This window comes from Neolamprologus multifasciatus, chromosome 18, assembly GCF_963576455.1.
Source record: "Neolamprologus multifasciatus chromosome 18, fNeoMul1.2, whole genome shotgun sequence".
Lineage (NCBI taxonomy): Eukaryota > Metazoa > Chordata > Actinopteri > Cichliformes > Cichlidae > Neolamprologus > Neolamprologus multifasciatus.
In genome coordinates, this window is record NC_140456.1 from 24,472,429 (window position 1) to 24,497,236 (window position 24,808).

Sequence of the window (24,808 nt, forward strand, 5' to 3'; positions counted from 1 at the left end):
ACAAATTCACTTGTTTGTATTTTTCCAGAGGCAATCTTTGGACAGACGAAACCAAGGTAAACGATGGGAATGATGGGAAGAGAAAGGTATGAAGAAGGACAAACATCTTATAATCTGAAGTCTGTCACATTATCTGTCAGACATGGTGGCAGCAGAGTCTCGGCACGTGTATGTATGGCCACCAGTGAAATACGATCATCGGTGACTATTGATTATGCGACTGCTGGTACAAGTAGCAGGATGGCGTGTGAAGTGTACTTTCTGTTCAGAATTAGACAAAATGCTGCAAAACTGATCAGATATCACTTCAAAGTGCAAATGGATAAGGACCCAAATCATGCTGCAAAGTAACCAAGTCTCTCAGTGTAAAGAATCAGGCTGTTCTTGAACCCAGCAGAGCCTGCAGCAGCTAAAGATGGCTGAAGTAAAGGCCTAACTGAACATCTCAAGAGGAGGAAACACAGCATTTGGTGATTTCAGGCAGTCACTGACTGTGAAGGATTTTTCATTAAGTACTAAAAAACAATCCTTATATTTAAGACTTTTTTTACTTTGTCCAATGCATTTTGAGTCTCTAAAAATGGCGAGGTGTTAATAAAGTTCTGTAATTTCTTAACAGCTAATGGAAAATGTTTGTAAAAACTCTTGAACAAAATGTGAAAGACAGAAGGAAACTAGAAACACAACAAGTAATAAAAAAAAATGAAATTATAAAAAACCTAATACTCTACAAAAACCCAGAACCATGACAGATTGTTATCCTGACACTCGTTGGACACAGGGAGGTTCATGTGTAAACAGCCTCAGAGACTGTGCAAAACCTGGAAAATCATGCCTAATGTTTTTCAAAACCAGTTTCCACACTGTATTTATTTATAACTTTCAATACCCCACCTTCTTCTTACTGGTTCTTAGTTTTCCCTCTGCCAACACATTCGAGTTGCTTCTGACATAGCAGGAACTAAACAGTCAACAGTGTGCGTCGGCCAAACCAAAGCTGCTACAGGCACAGAGCCAAATCAACAAGTACAAGTACCTCGGGCTGTGGGTGGACAATAAACTGGACTGGTCATGCAACACAGAGCACCTGTACAAAAAAGCCCAAAGCCGACTGTACTTCCTCAGGAGGCTGAGGTCTTTTAACATCTGCAGGAAGCTCCTGAGGATGTTTTACCAGTCGGTGGTTGCTGGAGTACTTTTCTATGCTGTGGTGTGCTGGTGGAGCAGCACAGCAAAGAAGGACTCATCCAGGCTGGAAAAACTGATCAGGAAGGCTAGCTCTGTGGTTGGCATGAAGCTGGACACTCTGGTGACAGTGGCAGAGAAAAGGACACTAAAGAAGCTGCTGGACATTATGGACAATGCTGGGCATCCTCTGCACACGGCCATAAACAACCAGAAGAGTTTGTTCAGTGACAGGTTGCTTCTCCCAAAGACAAGAACCAACAGACTTAAAAACTCCTTTGTCCCACACGCCATCAGACTGTTTAACTCCTCTCTAGAGGGGAGAGGGAGGGGAAACAGGAGGACAAAGGAGGGGGGAACAACTAAGCTGTAGTGCCTCTCCACTTCACTGTGTAATACCTTTTGTGCAATACTTTTGTTAATAATCATACTTGAAATGTGCAATTCACTTGTATTTTTATTTTTATTTTTATTCCTATTTATTCTATTTATCCCCTTTGTATATTTTATCTATATATGTCTTTGTATTTATATATGTGTGTGTGTATATATATATATATATATATATATATATATAATATTCTTGACTCTGTAACTTCTGTCGGTGCTGTGCTTTTTGGAAAACAAATTTCCCAGAGGAACCTACCCGAGGGATTAATAAAGTTTTATCTTATCTTATCTTATCTTATCTTAAATGTCTGAAAACCTGGATTGTCATAAATAAGTAACTAGGAAACCTCTCTAGTACCACTCCTTCTGTGTAAAGGTTTAGCTGAATGAGGGAAAGGCCAGTAAATTGCAGCTTGGTGACTGTGGAGGGCTGTCAAAGGAGATAACAATAACCTTTCAGCAGCGTCAACCACAAATAGTTGTTTTTCCGCCATATGTAGTCACATGACAATCCCCCACCTGGTGACAAAGCACTGCTGCTACACGTGAAGTCCATGAGAACACAGCTGAAATGTGGTCTGAGCAGATAGAACAGAAACAGGAACTCCAACCTTATTTTCTTATTAATCTTGTTAGCCTGCAGCTCTGCTTCACCTTCAGTGCCCGATAAAAGCAGAACAACCCACAGAGCCAACATCCTGATGTGACAATGAGCAAACAAGGATCTCGTATTTCTAAACAACACGATTATTACTTTATTGTAGTCTGCAGTGCACAGTTCAGTGTGTTCTACCTGATAAACGCTGTTAACCAGTGTCTTGCCTTCTGTGGTTAAACTCGTGTGCCAAACAGACAGCCTGTGTTTGTGCAAATCTCTGTGGTTAACCCTGGCATACAGGTCTCGAGCTTTGCAAAGGTTCTCTTATGACTGTTTGTGCAAACTCAGTCAGGCACTATACTGTGCAAAAGTATAGTTGTTGTTTTTATATTTTCCTAGAAAAATAGATGCAGAAATCTATTAAAACATGTGCAAACATTCATGAAAACACAGTTTAGAAAAGAAAAACAGAGTTTGTACAATTCTAACAAGCTTGAAAGACCATCTTTATTCTTCAGCACAGCCTGAACTCTCTTAGTCAGCTTAATTTCTTTAAGAAGTCTTCAGGAAGAGTTCTCCAGGCTTCTTGAAGCTCTTCTTTGGATGTTGCCTGCCTTTTGTTCTGTTCTCTGTCAAGATGATCCCACACTGCTTCAATAATGTTGAGGTCCGGGCTCTAGGGAGGTCAATCCATGACTGATGGTGTTCCAATATGTGTTATTTATCCAGATTTGCTTTTACATGATTGAAGAGTGTTTGATGTTTTCCAGATGGTGGGTCAAAATCTCTGTGTTCAGAATTGCATTAATTTTGACAAGATCTCCAACACCACAGTTTGAAATGCAGCACCTATCCATTAAACAGCCTCCGCCATGTTTTACAGATGGCTGCAGACACAGATGTAGCTCTCTCCTACATGCAAACATATTGACAATGATTTAAACCAAAAATGTCTAATTTGGACTAAACCTGATGCCACAGGTTTAGTCCAGTTCTTGTGTTATTTGTCGAACCTCATCTTTTTCCCCATTTTTCTTCCTTAAGAATGGCTTCTTGATAGCCACCCTTCCACTGAGACTATTTCTGACGAGGCTTCAGTGAACAGTAGACGGATTAATTGAAGCGCCAGATGCCTTTCTCAGGTCCTGTGTCAGTTCTTTGGTAGACTTCTCTTCTTGGTCTTCCACTTGTCAAGAAATGCACAACAGTGTTAGTACACTAGTAATAGTAATGTAAAAACATTCAATTACTTAAAAGAAACTACTCTATAACTTTGAAGATTGAGGCATCAGCAGTCTCCCTCCCCATATCTGCTTATGCTTACTGAGTACCATATCATGTAAATGCATTATACATGAAGCCAGGAGGTGAAACACTGAAAATATTACTGCTGTAAGTGTAGGGCAGCCTTCACTAATGGAACACAGTATAGTCAGGAGAGAAGATGGTAAGCCCGTGTATACCTGTGGGAAATCTGTTTGCATTGTCATCGGATGGTTGGCTTTGTGGAAATCTGCAGTAACTAGTTTGGTTTGCAAAGTTCGAGCTTTGATTCTTAGAAATTGGGCTGTCAGTTATTTTGTGGGAGTGTTTGTAGCTGTGGGCACTGGGTGTGTACCAACAGCAGCAAACTAATCTGGGTTTTGTATTCATGCTCATTATATTCTCCATCTCCTCTCTCAACCCTTGGTATTTTTCCAGCTTCTTGTGTTCCTTAATATTAGAGATCAGGTCAGCAAGAATGTGCTTTAAGTAGTTGTCATTTATTTGAAATCTCACCAGCTATTTCCATACAAAAGTGTGATTTTTTTCTTATTAATTATACATATTCATCTATGTAATGGGAGCAAGATGTACTTCTACTTAGCAGTTTTAGAAAGTTCCACAAGGGAACTAGTGCTCGACTTTATAGCACGCAACAGACCCCAGTCTGAACCACATCCTCTAGACTAACAGAGTTCTTAAGAAGAGCTCAACAAACGAAAAGAGAACAGAAAGACTGGAGCTTCTGAAATATATACAGCTAAAAAAAGGCTGAGTTTCAAATTATCCACCAGCTTATATTCAGAATCTCTGAGCCCTGTTGTTACATGAGAACAGGCAGCTTGGTTTGATCAGATGGTTGTAGTCTTTGTCTCTAGTAGAAACACACACACACCTCACACAATACCCTCACAAAGAGAAAGCCTCTGACAAACAGCTTGGCCAGTGGTGAGGAAGTGCAAACATACACAGCGTCCATCGACGCCTCATACGTAGGGCGGAAATCATCCGTGGTCATTAAACCAGACTGTCCTCCTGCCACATAGCAAACACTTTTTTATGACCTGAAACAAGTGAGCACACCTCATCTAGACTGGGCTGAAATATATGACTATTATTTTGCTTTCCTGGTATCTGTCTAAGAAATGTCGTGTTTAACACAAAGAGATTGTTTGACATGCTGGAAGCATTTGCTTTCCCATCAACACAAACGTATTGAGTGAAGAAACCATTAGGGTTGCTCTGCTACCAGCATCTCTCAAATTTATATATATATATATATATTAATTTCTATAAAGAAAATATAGTACATGATCTTAAGAGAGGCTGTATATGGAACTAATTCTGTGTAGAGTGCAGTGACTTACTAGATAAGTGCAAAACAAAAGTGCACCTTCATTCAGTTTCAGTTTTTTGGTATTGGGACATAGCAGAATTATTTTTCTTAATACAAATTGAGCTGAAATGAGGAAACAGTGTCTGCAAAGTTAAGCAACTAAGTGCTTGTTTTCTGTATGACTTCATTTGTCTCTCACATCATTGTTCAGGAACCTCCGCACTTTTTTATAGCATTGCTAAAGCTCAATGAGGTTTGTGGCCATCTATTTATGCAAAGGTTTTTTAAGGTACTCCAAACCTTCTGTGGCATGACCTACTTTTAGTCAAGCTTTAGCTGTCAGACTGTTAGTATACTTTGATATACAGAGGAGCTAATGGTCGACTCAATAACTGCAAGTTGCTCAGGTCCCGTGGCTGCAAAGCAAAGCCTGAATCATTACCCCTCCACCGCCGTGCATCACAGTTGGTATGCGGTGTTTGTGCTGATATGCTGTGTTCAGTTTACTCCAAAAATGGAGCTGTGCATTATGGATGTCTCCAGTTTGGTCTACTCTCTAGAAGGCATCGTTCCACAAGTCTTGTAGTTTGTTCAGATGCAACTCTGCAAACCTGAGCTGTGCTGAGAGGTTACTTTTAGAGAAAAAAGACTTTCTTCTGGCAAATCTTCCAAACAAGCCATTTTTGTTCAGTCTTTTTCTAACTGCATTTTAACATATAACGTTGTTGTATAACATTAATCAAGTGCATTGGATTAGCAGCACCTAGCTGCTACTTGTCCTCTTAATTCCTGTAGAAGCAGTAAGCGCGTGCTTACTTTTTCCACACACTGTTTCTGCATTACGGTTTAATTTTCTGCCTGCACTGTTGCATTGTTTGATGGTTGCATTCATAGAAATCTGCATTCACAAGTGATTCTTAGAAACTGGGTTGTCAATTATTTTCTGGGAGTGTTTGTTGCTGTGTGGTATGTTTAATGAACACTAGGTGTGTGCTCCACTGATTTAGATTCTGAATTTCTCATGCTTATTGTTACTTAAATAGCTTATCCCACATAACCTCCCCACTCTCCTATTTTATTTGTTTATGTCTTATGCTTTTATGATTCTGTAAACTTCTTGCTTTTATGTTGCTTTTAAGTGTACAGCGACCTTGAGTGTTTTGAAAGGCGCTTTCAAATAAAATGTATTATTATTATTATTATTATTATCATACTTATTATTCTTCATGCTTTCTGTGGCACCCATTTTGAGTTTATGCTTTTATTTATGTTTTCAATGCAAATCACATTTTGCTTCCAAACACAATGGAATGAAATTAAACTGAAACCCCAATGAAGAAATGACCAGTTCACCCTGTCTGGGACAAGGATTACCAGAGCCTCGCCCTGGAGCCAAACCTGGGTAAGCTTCGGTCTTAGTCCTTTGGGTCCTCATAGACATAGCTCAAAGAGGCAACATGGGCCCACCCTTTTCTGGGTTCACCACTTGCAGGAGGCACCACTGTGGTTGAGTGCAATGTGTGCTGGGTTGTAGTCAAGGGAAGACATGCTGGCAGTTTGATTCCCGGCGGAGACGTGGAGCATCACGTCTGTGATCGGGAAGGAGCCTGAGCTAGTGTGTGAGGCCAGATATAGTCATATATATGTAGTTTCCCCTGGTGGTTGGGAGAGTTTAACTAATCCTGACTGACGTTTCCACTTTTTCGCTAAACGACAGTTCAGAGTGCCCAGCCTTCTTGGAGTCATAGCATGGGGTGCTGGAGGGTGCTCCACCTGGCAGTCTTTAACACTGGTCGTGGAGAGGCGTGGTTGGGAGGAACGGCATGCCTGATCTGAACGTTGTCTCCTACTGCTTACTTTTCCAGTCTTTTGTTGAGCTGTATCAACTTGCTTTAAAGATGTGGCGCTGCAACCAAGTTCAAAATGAGCTAGTATTTTTCATGAAACATTAACATGTCTCAGTACTATTGATATAGTTTTATTACGAATAAAATTTACAAGATTTGTAAATCATTACATTCAGTTGTGTTTTGTTTTTTAAATACAATTTTCTTTGGAGTTGTATTGCGTTGATGCAAAATTGCACAAAATCTGCAGTTGGCCCCGAGAAAGTGTTCTTCATACAGCGTTGTGTTCTTTAAAGCTTTCAAACAAAACTGTTATTTTCTCACATCTATACACATTTGCTAACAAATGTTCAAAATATCATAAACAATTTATTACCAAAAATATTCACTTGTCTGCTTTCACATGTGTATGAATTTGACGTGCCATAATCCATAGGGTTTAATATGATGTCAGCTCAATCTTTGCAACTATAATAGTTTGAACTCCCCTGGGAAGCGTTGGGAACATGAAATTGTCCAAAATGTCTTGGCATGCTGAACCAGTTCCTTCCACTGGAACTAAGGGCCTGACCCCAACTCCTGAAAAACTACCCTACACTATAATCCCCCCTCCACCAAACTTTACATTTGGCACAATGCAGTCTGACAAGCACCGTTTCCCTGGTAACCGACAAACCCGGACTCATCCATCAGGTGAGTTAATTCATCACTTCACAGAGCACATCTCCACTGCTCTGGAGTCCAGTGGCAGCGCGCTTTACACCTCTGCAACACTTTGCATTGTGCTCGGCGACGTAAGGCGTAGATGAAGCTTCTCGACCATAGAAACTCATTCCACGAAGCTCACTACACTCTGTTCTTGTGCTTTTGAGGTCTGTAGCGATTAACTAGTGAAAGATGGTGACCTCTGTGCCTCAGCATTTGCTGGCCCTGTTCTGTGATTTCACTTGAACTACCAATTTGAGGCTGGGTAGCTGTCATTCCCAGTGACTTTCACTTTGTTATAATATCATTAACAGCTGACTGTGGAATATCTAGTATGCCACCTGTGCAACAAGGTTGCACAGGTGGCATCCTATCATGGTACCACGCTGTAATTAACTGAGCTCCTAAGAGTGTCCCACAAATGTTTGTAGGAGTCTGCATGCATGGGGGCTGAATTTTATATACCTGAATTCAGCGATTTTGTTTGTAAATTAGTAAAAGCTGATCCCAAAACTCAATGAAGACTGATCATTGCTCCAGTTTGTGTTACGTAACCACAGAAGTGCAAAAGGCAGTTTAACCAGCTTGAGCCCCACCCTCGCTCAAATCAGTCTGAGCCAGAAATTGTTGTCTTCTGGACACAAAACAAGCAGTTGCTCTGGTAACATGACCCCACAGTCACCAACTACATGGGAATAAGCAAACAAAACCAGCTCTCAGAAGAATAACTGAGAATCACAAAGTGTTTTATATAAAACCCTTTAATTAAATTAGCTTATTTAAGAACAAATAAATATTGGTTATAAAAAAAAAATACATGAAACAAGAATGCTACAATTTGGAATAAAACATCACAGTGGATTATTTACAGTCTGCTATAGTAGTGGTCATCTTAATAATAATGTTGATGAATGCAGAAACCTATTTAAACAACAGAAATGCAAAACGACTCTCCTCCTCTCTGACGTCCCTCTAAAAACAACAATTAACATCCATCATTAGCACCTTCTCTCTATAAAGCCTCCTTCAGTGTCTATGTTTCATGACCTTTGATGACCTGTTAGTAATAGTGATGTTGTCCTGAATAAAACTGTAATTTCCTGTAACAGAGCAGATAATTCAGGGACACAGGTTTCATTTCATCACGGCTTTTCAGTGGTCTTTGATCGCTTGGTAAAAAGTGTAATGTAAACCAATCAGGGCTCAGTGACATTTAAATTTAAATGTGACGACAGCTGGGAGGCCGTTTGCTTTTGCTGTCCGCACCACCCCTTGAACCCATCGAGCAAAACCGAGCAAAGGAGGCAAAAAAAGAAGTGAAATTTTGCAGGAACTGTGCGTGTTGGTGAGTGTAAATGACCAACTAACTCACCGTTAAATGAGTGTTTTAACCTGAGGCTGTGTCATGTATGTGGTAGGTTTATGGATCTCCATAAAGAAGGATCTTCCTGCATGGCCAGTGTCTGATTGACAAACTTCAGCATGCCTGTCAGTGAACTCATATCAGCCTGTTCCTCCTGACCCACCAGAGTGCTCACAGACTCCCTCCTCGAATCACTGAGCAGCTTGCCTTCATCCCTCTCCATCACGATGCCTTCCACGTGTGGATTTCTGTCACTTTCTCTGTCCACCATGTAAGTAAGCGGGTTGAAGGAGTTATCAGAGATTACTGTGGCATCTGAGGCACTGAGGCCCTGCCAGCTGTGGTCCACTGTGCCTGGTAAAGAGGAAATTGAGTGTGACGAAGACTCCCATGGTTGCTTACTCAAAGCCTCTCTCAGTGTGGCTTTTACGCTCTCAGGGAGGTCCAAGGAGGAGTCAATACTGCTGCTCTGCAGCCAGTCACACGTTTGTCGGCTCTCCGAGAGATGAAGAGCCGAGGTGGGTTTAAGGTATGAGCGAGCAGAGGGCGATAAACACATCTGCGCATGTGTTGGGGAGCTTAGGTGTGAGGAATGGGCATGAGGAGGAGAGCTGGTAGTCGTCTGAAGCTTTTTGGGGGAGGATGCAGGGGAAGGAGCAGAGAGGCAGAGCTGGGGAGAGTCTGTGACTCTGTGCAGAGAAGAGATAGACGGGCTGTGATTGTACAGATGTTGTCGGTCTGCAGCTCGTCCCAAACTGGAGATCCTGGCCTGGAGACGAGCCACCTCAGACTCCTGCCAGAACAGGGGAACATTAGCTTAAAAAAAAAACTATCATAAAGAACTTACAACATGCAACTTTCATTATGCTGACTACCTTGATGAGGAGGGAATCACTGGAGGTCTCCACGGACTTCTCGGAGGCATGGAGCTGACTCTGGAGCTGGGCGGCCTCGACTCTGGTTTGATTTAGCACAGCAGTGAGATGCTCCAGCTGTGCCTGCAGACGACTGTTCTGGGCTCTAGTTTGCTCGTAAAGAGTCCTGCTCTGTTCCAGCTGAGTCTGGCTCTGAAGGAGCTGTGTCTGGCTCTGGTCTAACTGTGATTGGAGGTGAGTAGCTCGCTTCCAGGCGTGCTCAAGCTCCGTCTTAGATTGGTCCAGCTGGGCTTTGGTCTGATCCAAGCGGACCCTGGCTTCTTCGAGCTGGGTCTGGCTCTGCTGAAGTTTAACAGTGAGCTGTTCCTGGGAGGAGCGCATTGTGGAGGAGATCTGCTCCGAGACTTTGAGGAGCTGGCCTCGAGTCTCCTGAAGAGACTCCAGCTGGGAACAGAGGGAAAACAGATGCATGAGAAAAGTGCTTTGCTGCTTTTTTTTTTTCTAATGACAGAAAGTTTAAAATAAATTAGTTAAATGGAACCTGATATATGAAATATAAATATGAGCATTATTGTTTGACTGCTTCATGATGTGGTTTTGATGTGTTCTAATAAACTCACACTAAAAGTTGCAAAAGGACAAAGAAGGGAAACCAACATGTTCTCAGCTGTGCGTAACAGAGATGAAGTAACATGAGAAAAGATACTATAAAATAAGGAAATCATATGGCGTCACTGACGTGTAAAAGTCAAATATAAATAAAAAAAGAGGAAAACAAATCAGACTGAAACAGGAACAATATTTAGGACTACAGAACATGAAAAACCACAAAGGCTTAAACACATTGACTCACAGACAGGAAGCTGACAGAAATAGTGCTGACCAAGAAGTTTGGGCTCTATTAGGAAAAATCCACAATAAGTGTCGGAAATTTACTTCTCGACTCTCTGGAAAACTGAAGAGGTCGATAAAATCCAAATGTCACGCAGATTATTTTAGAGGCCAAAATAATAGATTGGGCTTTGTGTCACATAAATTAAATTAAGTACATTTCATGGAATTCAAGATTTATTATTTAAGTTATTAGTTTTTTATCTTTGTCCAGACTTAAATTAAAATCAGCAGATCTAAGGCAAACTACACGGCACACAACGTTGAGGTTTCCCATTAAAACAGTCTACAGTTAGTTTACTGTTAACAGCAGTCTGTCACCAGTCCTGAGACAACAGTACCTCTTTGCTATGCTGCTCCCTCTCCAGCTCCAGCTCCTGCTCTAAGCTGGTGACCATGCCCTGAAGCCTGGCCTCCGACTGCAGCCAGCGCGCCTCCTTCAGAGTCAGCTCCTCCTCTACGGCACACAGCTGGGCCTCCTGCACACACCCCACAGCCAAATTAATGATAGAAACAGATGTACAACAAGGAGAAGAGGGTTTTTCCTGCATAAATATAATTTGGTCTGCCACCAAAGGGAAATCAGTGGCCTTTAATTCAGTCACTCATGAACTCCAGCATACTTTATAAATAGCAAGAAAGAAGAGGAAAACAAGTAGACCTCTGTTAAGTATGGTATATTGTTTTTAACAGAAGTTAAGGCAGGAAGCCTTAAGACCCCTGTTGTTTAATGCAAACCAATCATGCTTCACTCCCTAAAGGCCGATTCTGAACCAGGAGAAATCCTGTAATGTCATTAATTGCTTAATAAATTGCAATGATGCTTCCTGCTGATAGCAGTGAACACACTGAGCATGAGCATCAAGATTGCTCAGTGGCAGACTAGCGAGCTGCTCTCAGGTCTCACTAAGTGACAGTTTGAACACCCCCACCCAGCATTACCTTACACAGGGACATGCAGGCAAAGCTACTGGATCTAATATGTTTAAGAAACAAAGTGTTTTGACGATACCGTCTCTTTGGTCTGCAGCTTGGCGGCATCCAGCTCTCTGGTCAGACCCTCACAGTGACCCTGAGTTTCTTCAAGCTCTTTGAGAACTTTCTGAAGTTTCTGCTGACATGCAAACAGCTCCTGAGACTCCTGACAACACAAACACACACATATACAAAAAGACAAAGTTGTGGTCAAAAGTTTACATGCACTCATCATTGGCATGAACGTCGAATGACTGTACAGGACTCTAGACTAACTTTTTGCCACGGTTGCACAAGCACAAAAGTTAAGTGCACCCAAATTTTTCAACCACATCGCTTAACATCGCAGTTTTACTGTCTATACAGACAATATTCATTTGTAGATGATTAACGAACAATCTTATCAACACAAAGTTCTTTATTTGGAGCACATTTCTACAAGAAAGATAAGTTACTGAAAAAGTGCTTGTGCTTAAAGTGCGCTGACACTTTTTGGCAATATTGTAGACAATGTTAAACTTAATCATCACATCGGCCTCCTCTGATGACGTGTTTGCTGCTGCCTGCCGCTGAAAGGCAGGCAGCACACTAAGGACATACACACATAAACGTACACACAAAGGACTACGGGACAACTACGGGACCACAGCCATTCATAGAGGTCCCGCCCCTGAATATCTCTGATTGGGACACACGATAGGGTAATGATGAGTGTTAGTTGTTGATCACACGGACTTTCAGAGTTGTGGAGACTTGTTTTTCTTTTTACTGGAACAGCTGGTTGCACTGGTGCGACCAAGAACTTTTTTTTAGTCGCACCATTGAAAGATTTGGTTGCATTTTGCGACCAAATGTCTGCTGTAGAGCAGGCTCTAGCCCTGCTGTACAGCAGACATTCTTTAATAACTTTAAAAACAAAAAGTGAGCACACAAGTTTGAATTTTTTGTGGATTTTCTTTGATCCAAACTAGGTCAAAAGTATAAATACAGACTCAAATATATACTTTCATCCCCATTATTATGTGGTTAAATGCCCCCATGTTGCACTTTGACCAGTCACTCTTGGCAGTAACCAGCAAGCTTCTGGCATAATACTGGGTGAATATTTAACAACGCTTTTGGGCAAAACTAGTAGAGTTCATTGAAATTGAGGTTGGTTTCTTGGCACTGATCCAGCCTTTAAATATTGTCCACAACTTTTTTAACAGGTTTTAGTTTGGGGAAGGCAAGCTCAATGCTAGCCCACTTTATCCATTTCAAAACCAGTTTTGATCTCAGTTTGGTGTAATTGTCCTGTTGAAACATCCAGTTTTGTCCAAGTTTCATCTGTCTAGCTGCTGATTTGAGGTTAAGTTGAAGAACTTAGAGGTAGTCTTCATTATTTCATTCACTTTGAGCAATGAACCAGTACCACAGGTGGAAAACAGCTCCACAGCATGATGCTACCACCACCATGCTTGAGAGATGGTACAGTGTTCTTAGGTATGAAAGCTCCAAGTTTACTCCTCCAAACATACTTCTTATAATTGTGGTCTCAATCTCTGTTTCTTCTGACTAGAAGGTATTTGACTCGTCTATGTGGGCAGCTGCAAATTTCAGTCGGGCTTGAAGGTGTGATGCTGAAGTTCCAGCAGTTTCCAGTTCATAGTAGGCATCAGCCTTGGTGGTACCTGGGTTGTTCCTGAACATCCAAACCAATTTCCTCTCATCTGAGAGTGATGGTTTCGGTCTTCTTCCAGACCTTGACAAGTTTGAATAACTTATATTTACCTCCAATTGTTTGAACTGAATTAGCAGTTGTGTAGACCTTCTTAACTTGTGCAAATCTACAAAACTCCTTCTTAGATCTTCTCTGATTTACAATCCAATGAGTCCTGTCACACAAATCCATTTTATGCTGGACAAGAGAAGCTAGCAGAGGTCAATCATGATCACTAATGAGAAGTTGATAAGTTCAAAGACAGGAACCACTTATTAAATATTTTAGTGAGTCTATGTATTTATTTGAGCCTGTGTGTATACTTTTGATCTTGTGTGGATTAGAGAAAATGAAAAATAAATTGAAACCTGTGCACCCGATTTTTGTTCTTTGAAGTCATTAAAGATGTATGCTGTATGACAGCGGTCCCCAACCCCCGGGCCTCGGACCAGTACCGGTCCGTGAGTCGTTTGGTACCGGGCCGCGAGAGTTGAGGCTCAGGTGTGAAATGTATGGTTTTCAGGGTTTTTATCGATTTTCAGCGTTATTTTGTTATCGTTTTTATCGTTAACTCTGTTTTCTTGGGTCTTTTCACGTGTGTTATGAATAAATCTTCTTTTTTTTGGTACCGGTACTAGTTTTATTTTGTTGTATTTATCCGCGACACCTTAAAGGCTGGTCCGTGAAAATATTGTCGGGCATAAACCGGTCCGTGGCGCAAAAAAGGTTGGGGACCGCTGCTGTATGATCACTCCATCCTGGAACCAGAGCAGTTCAAAAAAATCATTAAAATCCCCAAATTACCATGACTAGTGTATGTAAACTGTATATCAGCACAGTGTGTTATCTAAATCATACCAATCATGAGTTCATTTTCTAACTCTATAACTGACTCTAAACTAGATCTGTACATCTCTTCAGAGCAGCTGCTTCTGTTTACCCAGACTACAGCATGAAAATTAGATTTATGAAGTAACAACACAAAATAAATGCAAACATAAGGTACGCAAACATTTGTGGAACTGACTGTGTTTGATTAACATCTCATATTAAAGCTGCTCCATATCCAAATATCCTACAGTTTAATCTAGCTGCAAACAAGTTGATGAAACATGTAGCACAAAAAGACTGAACGATGCAAAAAGGGACGTAAACATCGTTCTGTTTTTTGTTTTCTTAGTGAGAAGAAGCACACAAAACATTGTCAGTTCATTCATTCTATTTTCCCCATTCTTCTAATGCCGGTCCAACTGAAAAATATCCCTCAAGGCAAGCCCAGTGACACACTTGCTCTGAGCTCTGACCTTCATGTTTCTGTCAGTGAGCTCCCTCTGTGCGTCCCTCAGCTCTCTCTCTCTGGCTTCCAGGCTCTGCTGCAGAGACTCCACCTTCCTCTCCAGCTCCTGCTTGTGCTCCTTGATGGCCACGTCCAGTTGGCCAAGCTGAACACAACAGGATGTCGAGAAAGAGGAAAATGATGAGTCATGGCAGCAAAATATGGTACGGATTAAATGAACTGTACATCAGCTATGGTTGTGTGCGTCTGGGATGTACCAGCTTTGCTCTCTGTTGGAGCTCCCCCTGTCTTTCCCTCAGGGCGTTGTCCATGTCTAAAACCTCGTGAGTTCTCTCCTCCAGCTCCCTTTGGGTCTCCCTGTAAAGTCATACACACAAATACTTACAGCATAAAAAGCCATTATTAAATGTTAAACAGCAAATTATTTTCTCTGGATAAATACACCAAAAAAGATCTCATCTGAGCACATGACGCCATGCTCTCACCTCAGCTGGACAGTCAGTTTTTCCACTGAGGCTTGCCGCTCATCTGAAACCTTTTGGGTTTTCTGTAAAACATCCTTGAGTTCCTGTAGTTGCTTCAGAGTGTCAGCCAACTCATTCTGCACCATCTGCAGCTGCCCCTCTAAGATTTCGACTTTCTGAGAACAGCTGCGCCGATCTGCCTCACTACGATTAAGCGCCTTCTCCAGATCCATAACTAGGAGGGTGAGAGGTTTGTTAAGTTGTGTTTGTGTTAATGCTCCTAGTAGTTAAACAAGATAAAATAATTCCACAAAACCTATGGAGAAAAACAAACACCTCTTACCAATGTCATTCTTGCTGAAGAGTTGGCTCTTTATGTGCTGCAGGCTCTCCTCCATACAGCTGATCTGAGAAGTCTTAACACCGACATCCTTCCTCAGACGCTCCAGCTCTGACTCCTTGGACACTAGCTCCTCCCTGCACTTTTTCACCTCTAATGTGAGATGTCTGCAGAAAAAAACAACAACCCACAAATTAAAAAAAAAACCAAAAAAAAACCCCATTATCTTGCAAGAAATTAGGCACACACAGTTTTATAAGATTTAATTCAGCACAGCTGGAAAGATGTCCATGTCTTGGGAGTAGGAGACCCTCCAGAATTTTTAGAAACTAAACTGGCTCAGCAAATATTTCTTTTGATTTAAACTCTTAAAGTGCTTTTATTTTCTTGCTCCTTTTAAAATGAGAACTGTAAGGAAACTTTAACAAACCTCCATACAAACTGCATTAAACAGCTACAAAAGCGAATGACTGTTACGCCCATAATACCAAGCTTTGCATTTTAAAAAGCAAACATGGTTCTTATAACTAAAACTAGAGCTATAGTTTCTCTCATTTTAGCTGTGCTCACCTCACAGACTCGGAGAGCCGTTCATTCTGCTGGTTTATCTCCCGCAGCGTCTTCTCCTTCCCCTGATTATCTTCCTGTCTCTTGCTTAATTCTTCCTGCAGAGACACTCGGGCTCGTTCCAGCTGCTGCTCCAGACCCGACACCTGCAGGCAGAGAGTACCAACAACAACATACACTTTGATTTGAATTATTGTTATTCCCTATCAATAAAAATAAACAGCAAACTGTTACAATTTTACAAGCCGTATAAATCAGGAGACGCATCAGAAAAGATAATTAAAAATAAAAGTTATCGATGAAGCGCATCTAAGAAAAGGTCTGAATATTAGGGTACAGTCACTTTTCTGTGTGTTCTGAAGCTGTGTAATCTTTAGCATTTTCCATACATTCAACTAAAAATATGACAATAACTCCTTTTTCTAAACAGCCTCCGAGCAGCAAAAAGGCTAAAGATACAATGAACTTTACGTGCATTTTTCCAAACCTGCACTATGGGATGCTGTATTGAAGACACATTAATGATTAAGAGAAAAAAAAGGTACCACTTATAAATACAAAGCATAAATTACAATAAAACAAGTATGCAAAATGCATTTTTCCCCAAGTTTACCTTCTAAGTGAGAAGGTTTTTGCTCCGTCTTAGCTCACCTGCCTGTGCAGCTGGCTTTGGCTCTCCTCCAGCTCAGAAACTCGAGCGCTGCTCTCTGTGAGCATGGTCTGCTGCTGCTGGAGAGAAAGCTGCAGCTGCAGGTTCTCCTCACTGGAGCTCTGACAAACCAGAGTGGTGCTGTGAAGCTTCTCCTGCAGAGAGGACACCTAAAAAGTAGGGAAGGAGTGGAGAACATGTGCCTCAGAAGTGGGTTTTGGATGAATTTGCATGAGTTTTCCTGCATTGTTACCAACACTGTACCTTCTCCTTGTTCCTCTCCAGCTCGGTCTCGTAGTTCTTCTTCATCTCTTCTATCTGCTGCAGGTATGAGTTCATCTCTTTTCTGCATGCTGACAGAGACGACTGCAGCTCACACACCTGGTGTAGAAACATATTGGTAGCTGCAGTTGTTGATGTGGTTTGATTTCTGGCTTGTTCTAGAAGTTCATGTCCAGTAAACCAAATCTGTTATCAGTGTTATTTGTACACACCTTGGCTGCAGAGCGAGCTGCCTGCTCTTTGAAACTCTGGAGAAACTCCTCGTTCTGTCTGACTTCCACCTGCTTCTCCTGAAAATAATATCATTTCAAGTTTTTCATTCATAAACAGAATATGTACTGTGATGCATGTATATTAAATGGTTCTCCGACTTCTACTGTCTACATGTCTTCTTCTGAAACAGAGGATGCATCTGTGGTCTTATGCTACAAGTGTTCTGACCTGTGTGAGCTGATCTAGAGAGTTCTGCAGCAACAGAGCTGTTCTCTGAGCCTCGTCTCGCTCCCTCTGGAGGGAACTCAACTCCTGCTCCATCTCTGCCACCCGAGGCTGAACCTCTTCCAGAGACAACTGCAGCTGCAGGAGATAGAAAATAATCTTACTACAAGGAATATTACAGTGCAGATTATCTCCATCTTTCCTCTTCTTTACCCTTTGGTTGCAGCACATTTAATATTACGCAGTATGATTAAATTCATAAGACAGAGGTAAAAGACAAAGCTGTAGATCACCATTTGTATTCTTTGTTGCTGCTCTGTGAACTGGTGAGAATGAGACTGCTGACACTTTTCCAGAGACTGCTGATACTCTCGTTGCTTTTTGGTCAGCAGTGACTGGTAATGCTGGACGCTGCTGGTCTTCTCCTTTAATCAAAATGAAAAAAGAAGCAAAGTGTGATTTGCCGATGACTTTCTAAAAGTAGAAAAACTACATTTGAATCATAACCGCGTACCTGTAATTGAGTCTCCAGCTCAGTGTTTTTCAGTGCAGCCAGACTGTAGGCTGAAGTCTTCTCCTGTAGCTGCTTTTCCAGTGCGGCAACTCGTGCCTTTTTCTTCTTTAACTGAGTTCAACAGAGACAGTTAATCTGTAAGTAACAGTCATGACTTTTGAAACTTGGAACAAAAGCTTACTGAGCTATAAAACTCACTGTACACTTTACAATCTAGTGATTTATTACCTAAATACTATACTATAAAATACTATACTGTACCCTTTGGTACATTTGGCTTGAGTTGTTCCAATAAAAAAATCAGTAAGTAGAAACAATACTGTATGTGCTACACTGCTGTTAGCACTGGTGTGTGTGGAAACATAAGAAAAAGTGTGTTACCTCTTTCTCGGTGTCTGTGGCTTGTTTGAGTTTGTCCAGCAGCTCTGTGTGGAGGCTCTGGTAGCGGGAGGCTCTCTGGGCCATGGAGCTCTGCAGGGAGGAGATTTCCTCCTGGGCCCTGCTCAGACGATCCTGAAGCCGCTCGATCAGGTTGCTCTGTTTCAGCCGCTCAGCTTCCTTTGACTGCAGCACTCGCGTGAGCTGCTGGTAGCCCTCACCTGCCGGGATTAACAGAGAGGACTGCAGTCGATGCATTTTTCTTTTTTCTGTTTTTTAAGGCATTTTTATAGATAGATAAATATTGGAATTTATTTTTAGCTTTACATTCCTTTTAAAACATGAAATCATTAACTAGTTCATAATTTATTCATTATACTTTGTTTTTAGTCACTCCCTTTAAGGGTTCACCACAGAGGATCGTCTGGCTCCATCTCATCCTAAACCCTAGCATCCTTTCCTCTCTGCATGTCCTCCTTCACTACACTCACAAGATTTACTCTTTTTATTTTTTAGATTAAATAATTTCAGAAGCTGGTTTTAAACTCTTGCATCTTTAAACTACATACACGAAGTGCAAAAAAAATAAACTGTTAGTAATCAACAAATAATTTCCCTTTCAGTTTGAAAAAAAGAAGATGAAGAGTATGTTGCAAGTATGAACTGATTAATCTGATTGAGCCTACCTGGCTTTAGCTTCATCAGGTGTGCAGCTCCCGTATAGTCCACTGGGGGCAACATGCAAGGACTGGCACAGATTTGCCCCAAAGTACCCTTTAAAAAAAAAAGAAAAAAAAAGTGTGACAACAGTAACCATGTCTTTGTTTTGCACGATCAGCCATAAAGGGTGACTTGTTTTGAGGAAGCAAATAAAATAATCACGTAGCACAACCTTGATTCAAAAACTGGGTAAGAACACAAACGACACACACAGACGTCTCCCCACCTCACGCAGATGCAGCAGGGCCAGTATGGCCTCCAAGCCGGCCAGCTCTGTCTGGCTCTGCTGAGCCTCTTTCTGGCTCTGGGCAACCTTCTGCTCCTGGCTGTGGGTCACAGTCCGCAGGTCTTCCAGTTCCCTCCGCAAAGAGGCCACATCCCTGCACTCTGCACCTCGCTCCATAAGCTGCCGCTCCAAGTGCGAAGCTTTATGTCCAGCCTCTTCGATTTGGGCTTGGAGGCTAGCAGCCGCAGCCTTAAACTGTTTCACCTCCTCCGTCAGCTGACTGTGAGATAGACGAGGAGAAACGATGCAGATTAAACATGCTATGCAAGCACACAGAAATGTCCTTATAAAATACAAAATCATACCTTTTATGATTATTAGAAATCCTGCAAGCCATCAAAGAACTTCATAACGATGCAGTTTAATTAAAAGTACCTAATTGTCTGTCTGTGTTCTGCCTTCTCCCTCTCCAGCTCAGTGCACTTCATCTCCAGCTCCTCTTTCTCTCGGTCACACTCTATGAGACTTCCTTTTAGTTTGTTTTCACTCGCCATCACCTGAAAACCACAAATCAAAACATATTTCTGATGTTAACATGCAAGTGAAACTGTGTTTTTTAATTTAAATCAATCAATATTTCAATAAACACACCCTTTTAAGCTTAATGGAAATTGTAGCCTTATAATCTTTGAAGGCTTCTTTGAGCTTCTCTGCATTTTCAAGTGCTTGATTCCTCTGTTGCTCTGCCCTGCAAGCCATGGTGTTGCACATGCGTTAGTAAAATGCAGTAAATAATTCAACTAAACATAAGACTTTTATTTTCACTCATATTTTAAACTGTACTGATTGAAATCATGAGCAGAGCTGAGCCTGGATATAAGCCCACCGTTTTCCTAACGCCGTCTTGTTTTCCAGCTCCTCCCTGAGTGTGCTCAGCTCTTCAGTAAGAGTCGCTACCACAATGTCGCTGTGAGCTGCAGCTTCCTGACAACACTCTGCCCTCAGCTCTGCTGCCCTGGGAAACACAGACAATACAGGTTATGCTATTAATGCCAAAATTAAAGGCACCGTTTCAAGAAACAAAAGGCAAACGTATTAAGTAAATCTTGAAAAGCTCGAATAAAGAGCCACATTTCCACCCAGAGTGAACTTGATCTTTTGGGGACCTTTTTTAAGAAACTGAAAGGTTCCAGCTTGACTTACTAAAAAGTAAATAGAAACAGAATGCAATGATTTGCATACTTATAAACCCATATTCTATTTTATTAACAATAAAAAAACAAATTACACGTTTAAACTGAGAAAATCTACATATTTGAGAAAAATAATAATACTCATTTTGAATTTGATGGCAGCAGTATGTCTAAAAAAAAAAAAACTTGGGACATGGTCATGTGTACCACTGTGTAGCAACCCCCTTCTTTAACAACAGTCTGGAAACATCTGGAAACTGAGGAGACCAGCTGGACTTTTGGGAGAGGAATGTTGTCCTGTTTGTTCTCATCTTTGCCTGTTCCAATTTGTTCTAGTTTTCATTTCATGATGCTCCAAATGTCTCCTGAAATATGCAAGGCCTTCCCTTCTAGATGGGAGCATATGTTGCTCTACAACCTGTATATACACCTTTCAGCACTGACGGTGCCTTTCCAGATGTGCAAGCTATTAATTTCACAGCCTCTGATCCACCTCCATACATTCAAGGATGCCCTTTGATGGCTTTACCTGACCACAAACAGTTTTCCACTTTTTGTTAGTCCATTTGATGAAATATTCGCAGTCTCACAACTTTACATTAAGGAACATTATTCTGAAATTCCTCCACAATTTGTAGATTATGTTTTTGTTTTGTTTTGTTTTTTCAGACTGATGAACCTCAGCCTCTCTTTTTATGGCCAATCATGTTACACACCTGCTCCCAACTAAACTGATTGTAAATGTTCCTCCAGCTGTTTCTTTTCACTTACTTTTCCACCCATTTGTTGCACGCATTCCAATTTTTTCAGATGTGCTGCTGCCATCAAATTCAAAATGAGCTAATATTTTTCATAAAAATCACTTTAAATGCTTGAGCTATGTTTTTTTATGTTCTGTTAAGAATAAAAAACCTTGTGGATATTTCAGTCAATGACATACTTAAGTTCTTTGGCCTGAGCCTCCAGCTCCGCTTCAAGCTGACGAATCTGTTCACTCATGACCACCACATTGTTGTGAACCCCAGCCCTAGGGCCCCTGAGGTAGACCTGCAAACAAACACAGATAACCCATGTATACACTTTCTGCTAGTTATTACGGGAGACTTGTCATATCATATTTGACATTTCAAGGAAAAAAACACTGAAATCTAACACTAATTTAACACTGCATTCATCTGCAGCAGACTAACCCACAGTCTTTAAAGATTTAACAAGCTCCACTTAAAAAAAATAAAATTTAAAATTACATGTGTAATATCATACCTGAGACTTGGAGGTAGCCATTTCATACTGCATTGCATCCAGGTCACTGATGAGCTGCTCATCCTGCAGAGTCAGACAGGCGTTTTCCTGCCGCACACAGCCAACCTTCTTCCTCGAAGCAGAAATGGACTCCATCTCTACAGAACAAGTGTTGAATGATGCATGCTACAAACAAAGGCATAACACAGGAGTGGATGAGAAACGTTTATTTTTTTTACCCTAGATCTGCTATGTAACACTAGATCTGCTCATTTTTTGAACAACTTACTCAGTTTTACGTGTACAGAAAATATAGACCACTAACCAGCCCACACCTGGGTAGTCACCCTTTATGCAAACAAAACTAGCCCACCAAAATAGTTTCTCTCATTTATGCCTGAGGGAACAATTACCGAATTCATTTCTTAGTGTTTCACTCACAAATAACTCCATTGCCCTTTACCTTTGACTTGGAGGAGGTTGGACCTACCAGCAACAATCCGTCTCTCAGCCGTCCCACAAGATATTATAACATCAGGCAGCCAGGACGGAACCTGTTCATCACCACAGCCATCTGACTGACTGCAGACCAGCGAGAGGAAACCAAGAGAAGGGGGTGGACGGCTCGAAAACAGAATCATACTACCTATTTGCAGGTTTCTGTTGCAAAAAACACCAGCTACAGGTTGGGTCTCTGTGATTACTCACCTCAGCTTCTGTGTAGGCTGAGCTCCCTCAAACCGATTAGCTCTTAGATGTCAAACATCAGACTATTACCGGCTGCATATTTAGCTTTCCGGCGCTGAAGCAACATTTACCGCCTGTGTGAACGGTTGAAAAGCTCCAGAAGACCTTTAACTTCATCAGCATGTGGCTATGTTTTAAGTATCCGAGGCTACACCAGCACAACTACGCTCGCTAAATGTAAACAGGGTTGCTAGATGGATCAACAGGTGGCTAACTCCTCAACCTTATCACTGTTTTCACAGCAAAAAGCCACCAAACGACCCACAGACAGCATTAACCTTTTAACTAAAATTTTACTTTTTATTGTTCTTACGCTATAAAAGCATAACATACGAATTCATCGTTTCTACTGTGATGTTCTAATGTTACCCAATGCAGTTGCAATGAAGGAGAAGGTATCCAAAACAGTTTGTAATTCCTAGTCTCCGCCTACAACTAACAACCAACCTTGCTATTGGGTAATACTGAGTTGCCTGTGAATTGATTGGTGAAGAGGGATAGCCGCGAACAACGGCGCGTGTGGTGTGCCAAAAAGTGATTTCCAATGTTTCTGTGTATTTTTTATGTGTAATATCTTTACGTATGTTCGTAAATAGACTTCGGTGAACAGGGTTTACAAAGGGGTTAAATATAGAATTAGTTGAATATAGTTGTATTTTTACAACTCTGTGTATTGTACTTACATTATAACCAATCCTTTATCCCCACTTAAAATATTTTTACAGAACCATTGTAATATTTGCTGCCATTTCTGCTGTCCTCTTGGCGAGCTTACTCTTACAAAAGACATTTTTAATGTTAATGAGATTTTTTTTTTTTTAACTGCATAAATAAAGGTTATATAAAAGTCACTGCCAAAAACTGATTGCGGCTTGCCCCTTGGCAGCCCCACTGTGGCCTCTCCTTCTCACAGGAACTGCCAACAGAGCAGGTATGAATGTTGCCTGATTGGACATACACAACTCACAAGTTCCTGGCTCTCACGGCTCCTGTGCAGCAGGTTTCCATCACGGGTTGCATTGAGGACAGGGGACTGTGCCTCACTGCCCTCCCCTTCTCGGAGAAACCCTTCTACAAAACAGTCGAGACAGGAACTTTATATATATATATATATATATATATATATATATATATATATATATATATATATATATATATATATATATATATATATATAATTGAAATTTTCTGTTCTACAATACAAACAAATGTTTGAACACCCTCACATTCACACACCCATCCATACATCAAACCTGCCTACATTATATTCAAATGTAGAAATGAGCATAATTCTCACAGTAATACAAAAATACAAGGAATTAGGATAAACAAGATTCTCCCCTTTCTCTCCTTTCCTTCTTCTTTTCCTTCTTCCTCATAAAGGTCCTTCACCTCCACTCCCTAAAATATCCATATATGGCTTCCACATATTCACAAAGTCCCATTGTTTGCCCTTGGCAATATATGTTAGTTTTTCCAGGCCTAGAGAGACTGCAATTTCCTTCTTCCAGAGTTCCGTGGAGGGAGCATCCATACTCTTCCAACATAGTGCAATGGCTCTTCTGGCTTGAAGTGGTCCATAGTCCAGCAATTTAGTTTTTTTTTTTCCAGTTGCTTAAATTCCCTTGGGTATATTCCAAGTACAGAGTTTACCTTTTAAAGAGATTTTTACCTTAAACACGTCAGACAGACATTTGATAACATCTTTCCAAAATTCCTGGATTTTAGGACATTCCCATGAACATTTAGTACAGATGTCTGGAATATCATTGGACATATGATAAAGCTTGGCAGGTGTTATATAGGTTATTGTTGGTTCCAGTCATTTTTATCCATGTCCTCTTGGATCTCCCTTCTCCAAGCATCCAGCTTATCTGCTGCTGAGTCTTTGGAGCAAAGCATCAATAAATTATAATATATAGAGAGAAAACCTTTTCCCTTTGTATTCTTAACACATACCTCCTTTTGTTAATGGTGGAATTCAGCAATCTTTTGCAATTTTGATGACAAATTATTTTTCAATTGTAAATATTTTTTTTTAAAAAAAGTGCTTTGGGGGTGTTAAATGTTTTTCACATAACTGATCAAATGTGAGCAACATGCTGTCTGCATATAGGTCTTTAACTTTTTGAATACCTTTATTTTTCCATATTTTAAATCCTCCATAATTTTTACGAGGCGTAAACTTTTCATTTCTCCAAATAGGGGTAAGATGGCGCCGCCATTGCGTGCAATAGGTTGGCAGCCTTATGAAATTTCCCCTTGTGGGACTAATAAAGGTATATCAAATCAAATCAAATATCAAATTGCGAAAGCGATGGAGGATCGCCCCCACATGTTTATGTGCTGCATGCCAAAATTATAATTGTATTATTCATGAAAGGGTTCTTTATATTCTTTTTAATGTCTTAGTGTCTGAAGAATATAGAAAAGTGTTTAAGGGAAGATCTGGAACAGATTTTTGCTCAATGTCAACCCAGGCTGGCGGTGTTGTTGGGCAAAAATAATGGGTGGCCGATGTTAGTTGGGCAGCCATATAATAGCATCTGAGGTTGGGGACTTGGAGACCTCCTCTTTCATAGGGCAAGTAAAGTAGTTTTAAGCGGAGCCTTGCCTTCCTATTA

General features: G+C 41.0%; 1 protein-coding gene across 6 annotated transcripts; it reads right to left on the reverse strand.

Moving 5' to 3' along the window:
* Positions 1-1,025: 1,025 nt before the first annotated feature.
* ccdc18 (coiled-coil domain containing 18) lies at positions 1,026-22,614 on the reverse strand. 6 transcript variants are annotated; one of them, XM_085139859.1, is made up of 25 exons: positions 22,146-22,614; positions 21,928-22,019; positions 21,459-21,595; positions 21,136-21,242; positions 19,889-20,017; positions 19,654-19,750; positions 19,438-19,559; positions 19,003-19,282; positions 18,743-18,830; positions 18,060-18,277; positions 17,679-17,789; positions 17,458-17,589; positions 17,168-17,302; positions 16,939-17,016; positions 16,709-16,825; positions 16,447-16,614; positions 15,799-15,941; positions 15,232-15,395; positions 14,910-15,123; positions 14,682-14,781; positions 14,432-14,569; positions 11,466-11,594; positions 10,795-10,932; positions 9,563-10,006; positions 1,026-9,480 (listed from the first exon to the last, which is right to left on the reverse strand). In XM_085139859.1, the coding sequence occupies exons 3-25, from the start codon at positions 21,591-21,593 to the stop codon at positions 8,728-8,730; spliced, it is 4,140 nt and encodes a 1,379-aa protein (XP_084995985.1). In that variant the 5' UTR covers positions 21,594-21,595; positions 21,928-22,019; positions 22,146-22,614; the 3' UTR covers positions 1,026-8,727. The 6 variants fall into 6 exon arrangements, with proteins under 6 accessions (XP_084995985.1, XP_084995983.1, XP_084995984.1 ...); XM_085139857.1 differs by having other exon boundaries at positions 21,459-21,623; XM_085139858.1 differs by having other exon boundaries at positions 21,459-21,623; positions 21,901-22,019.
* Positions 22,615-24,808: the final 2,194 nt, after the last annotated feature.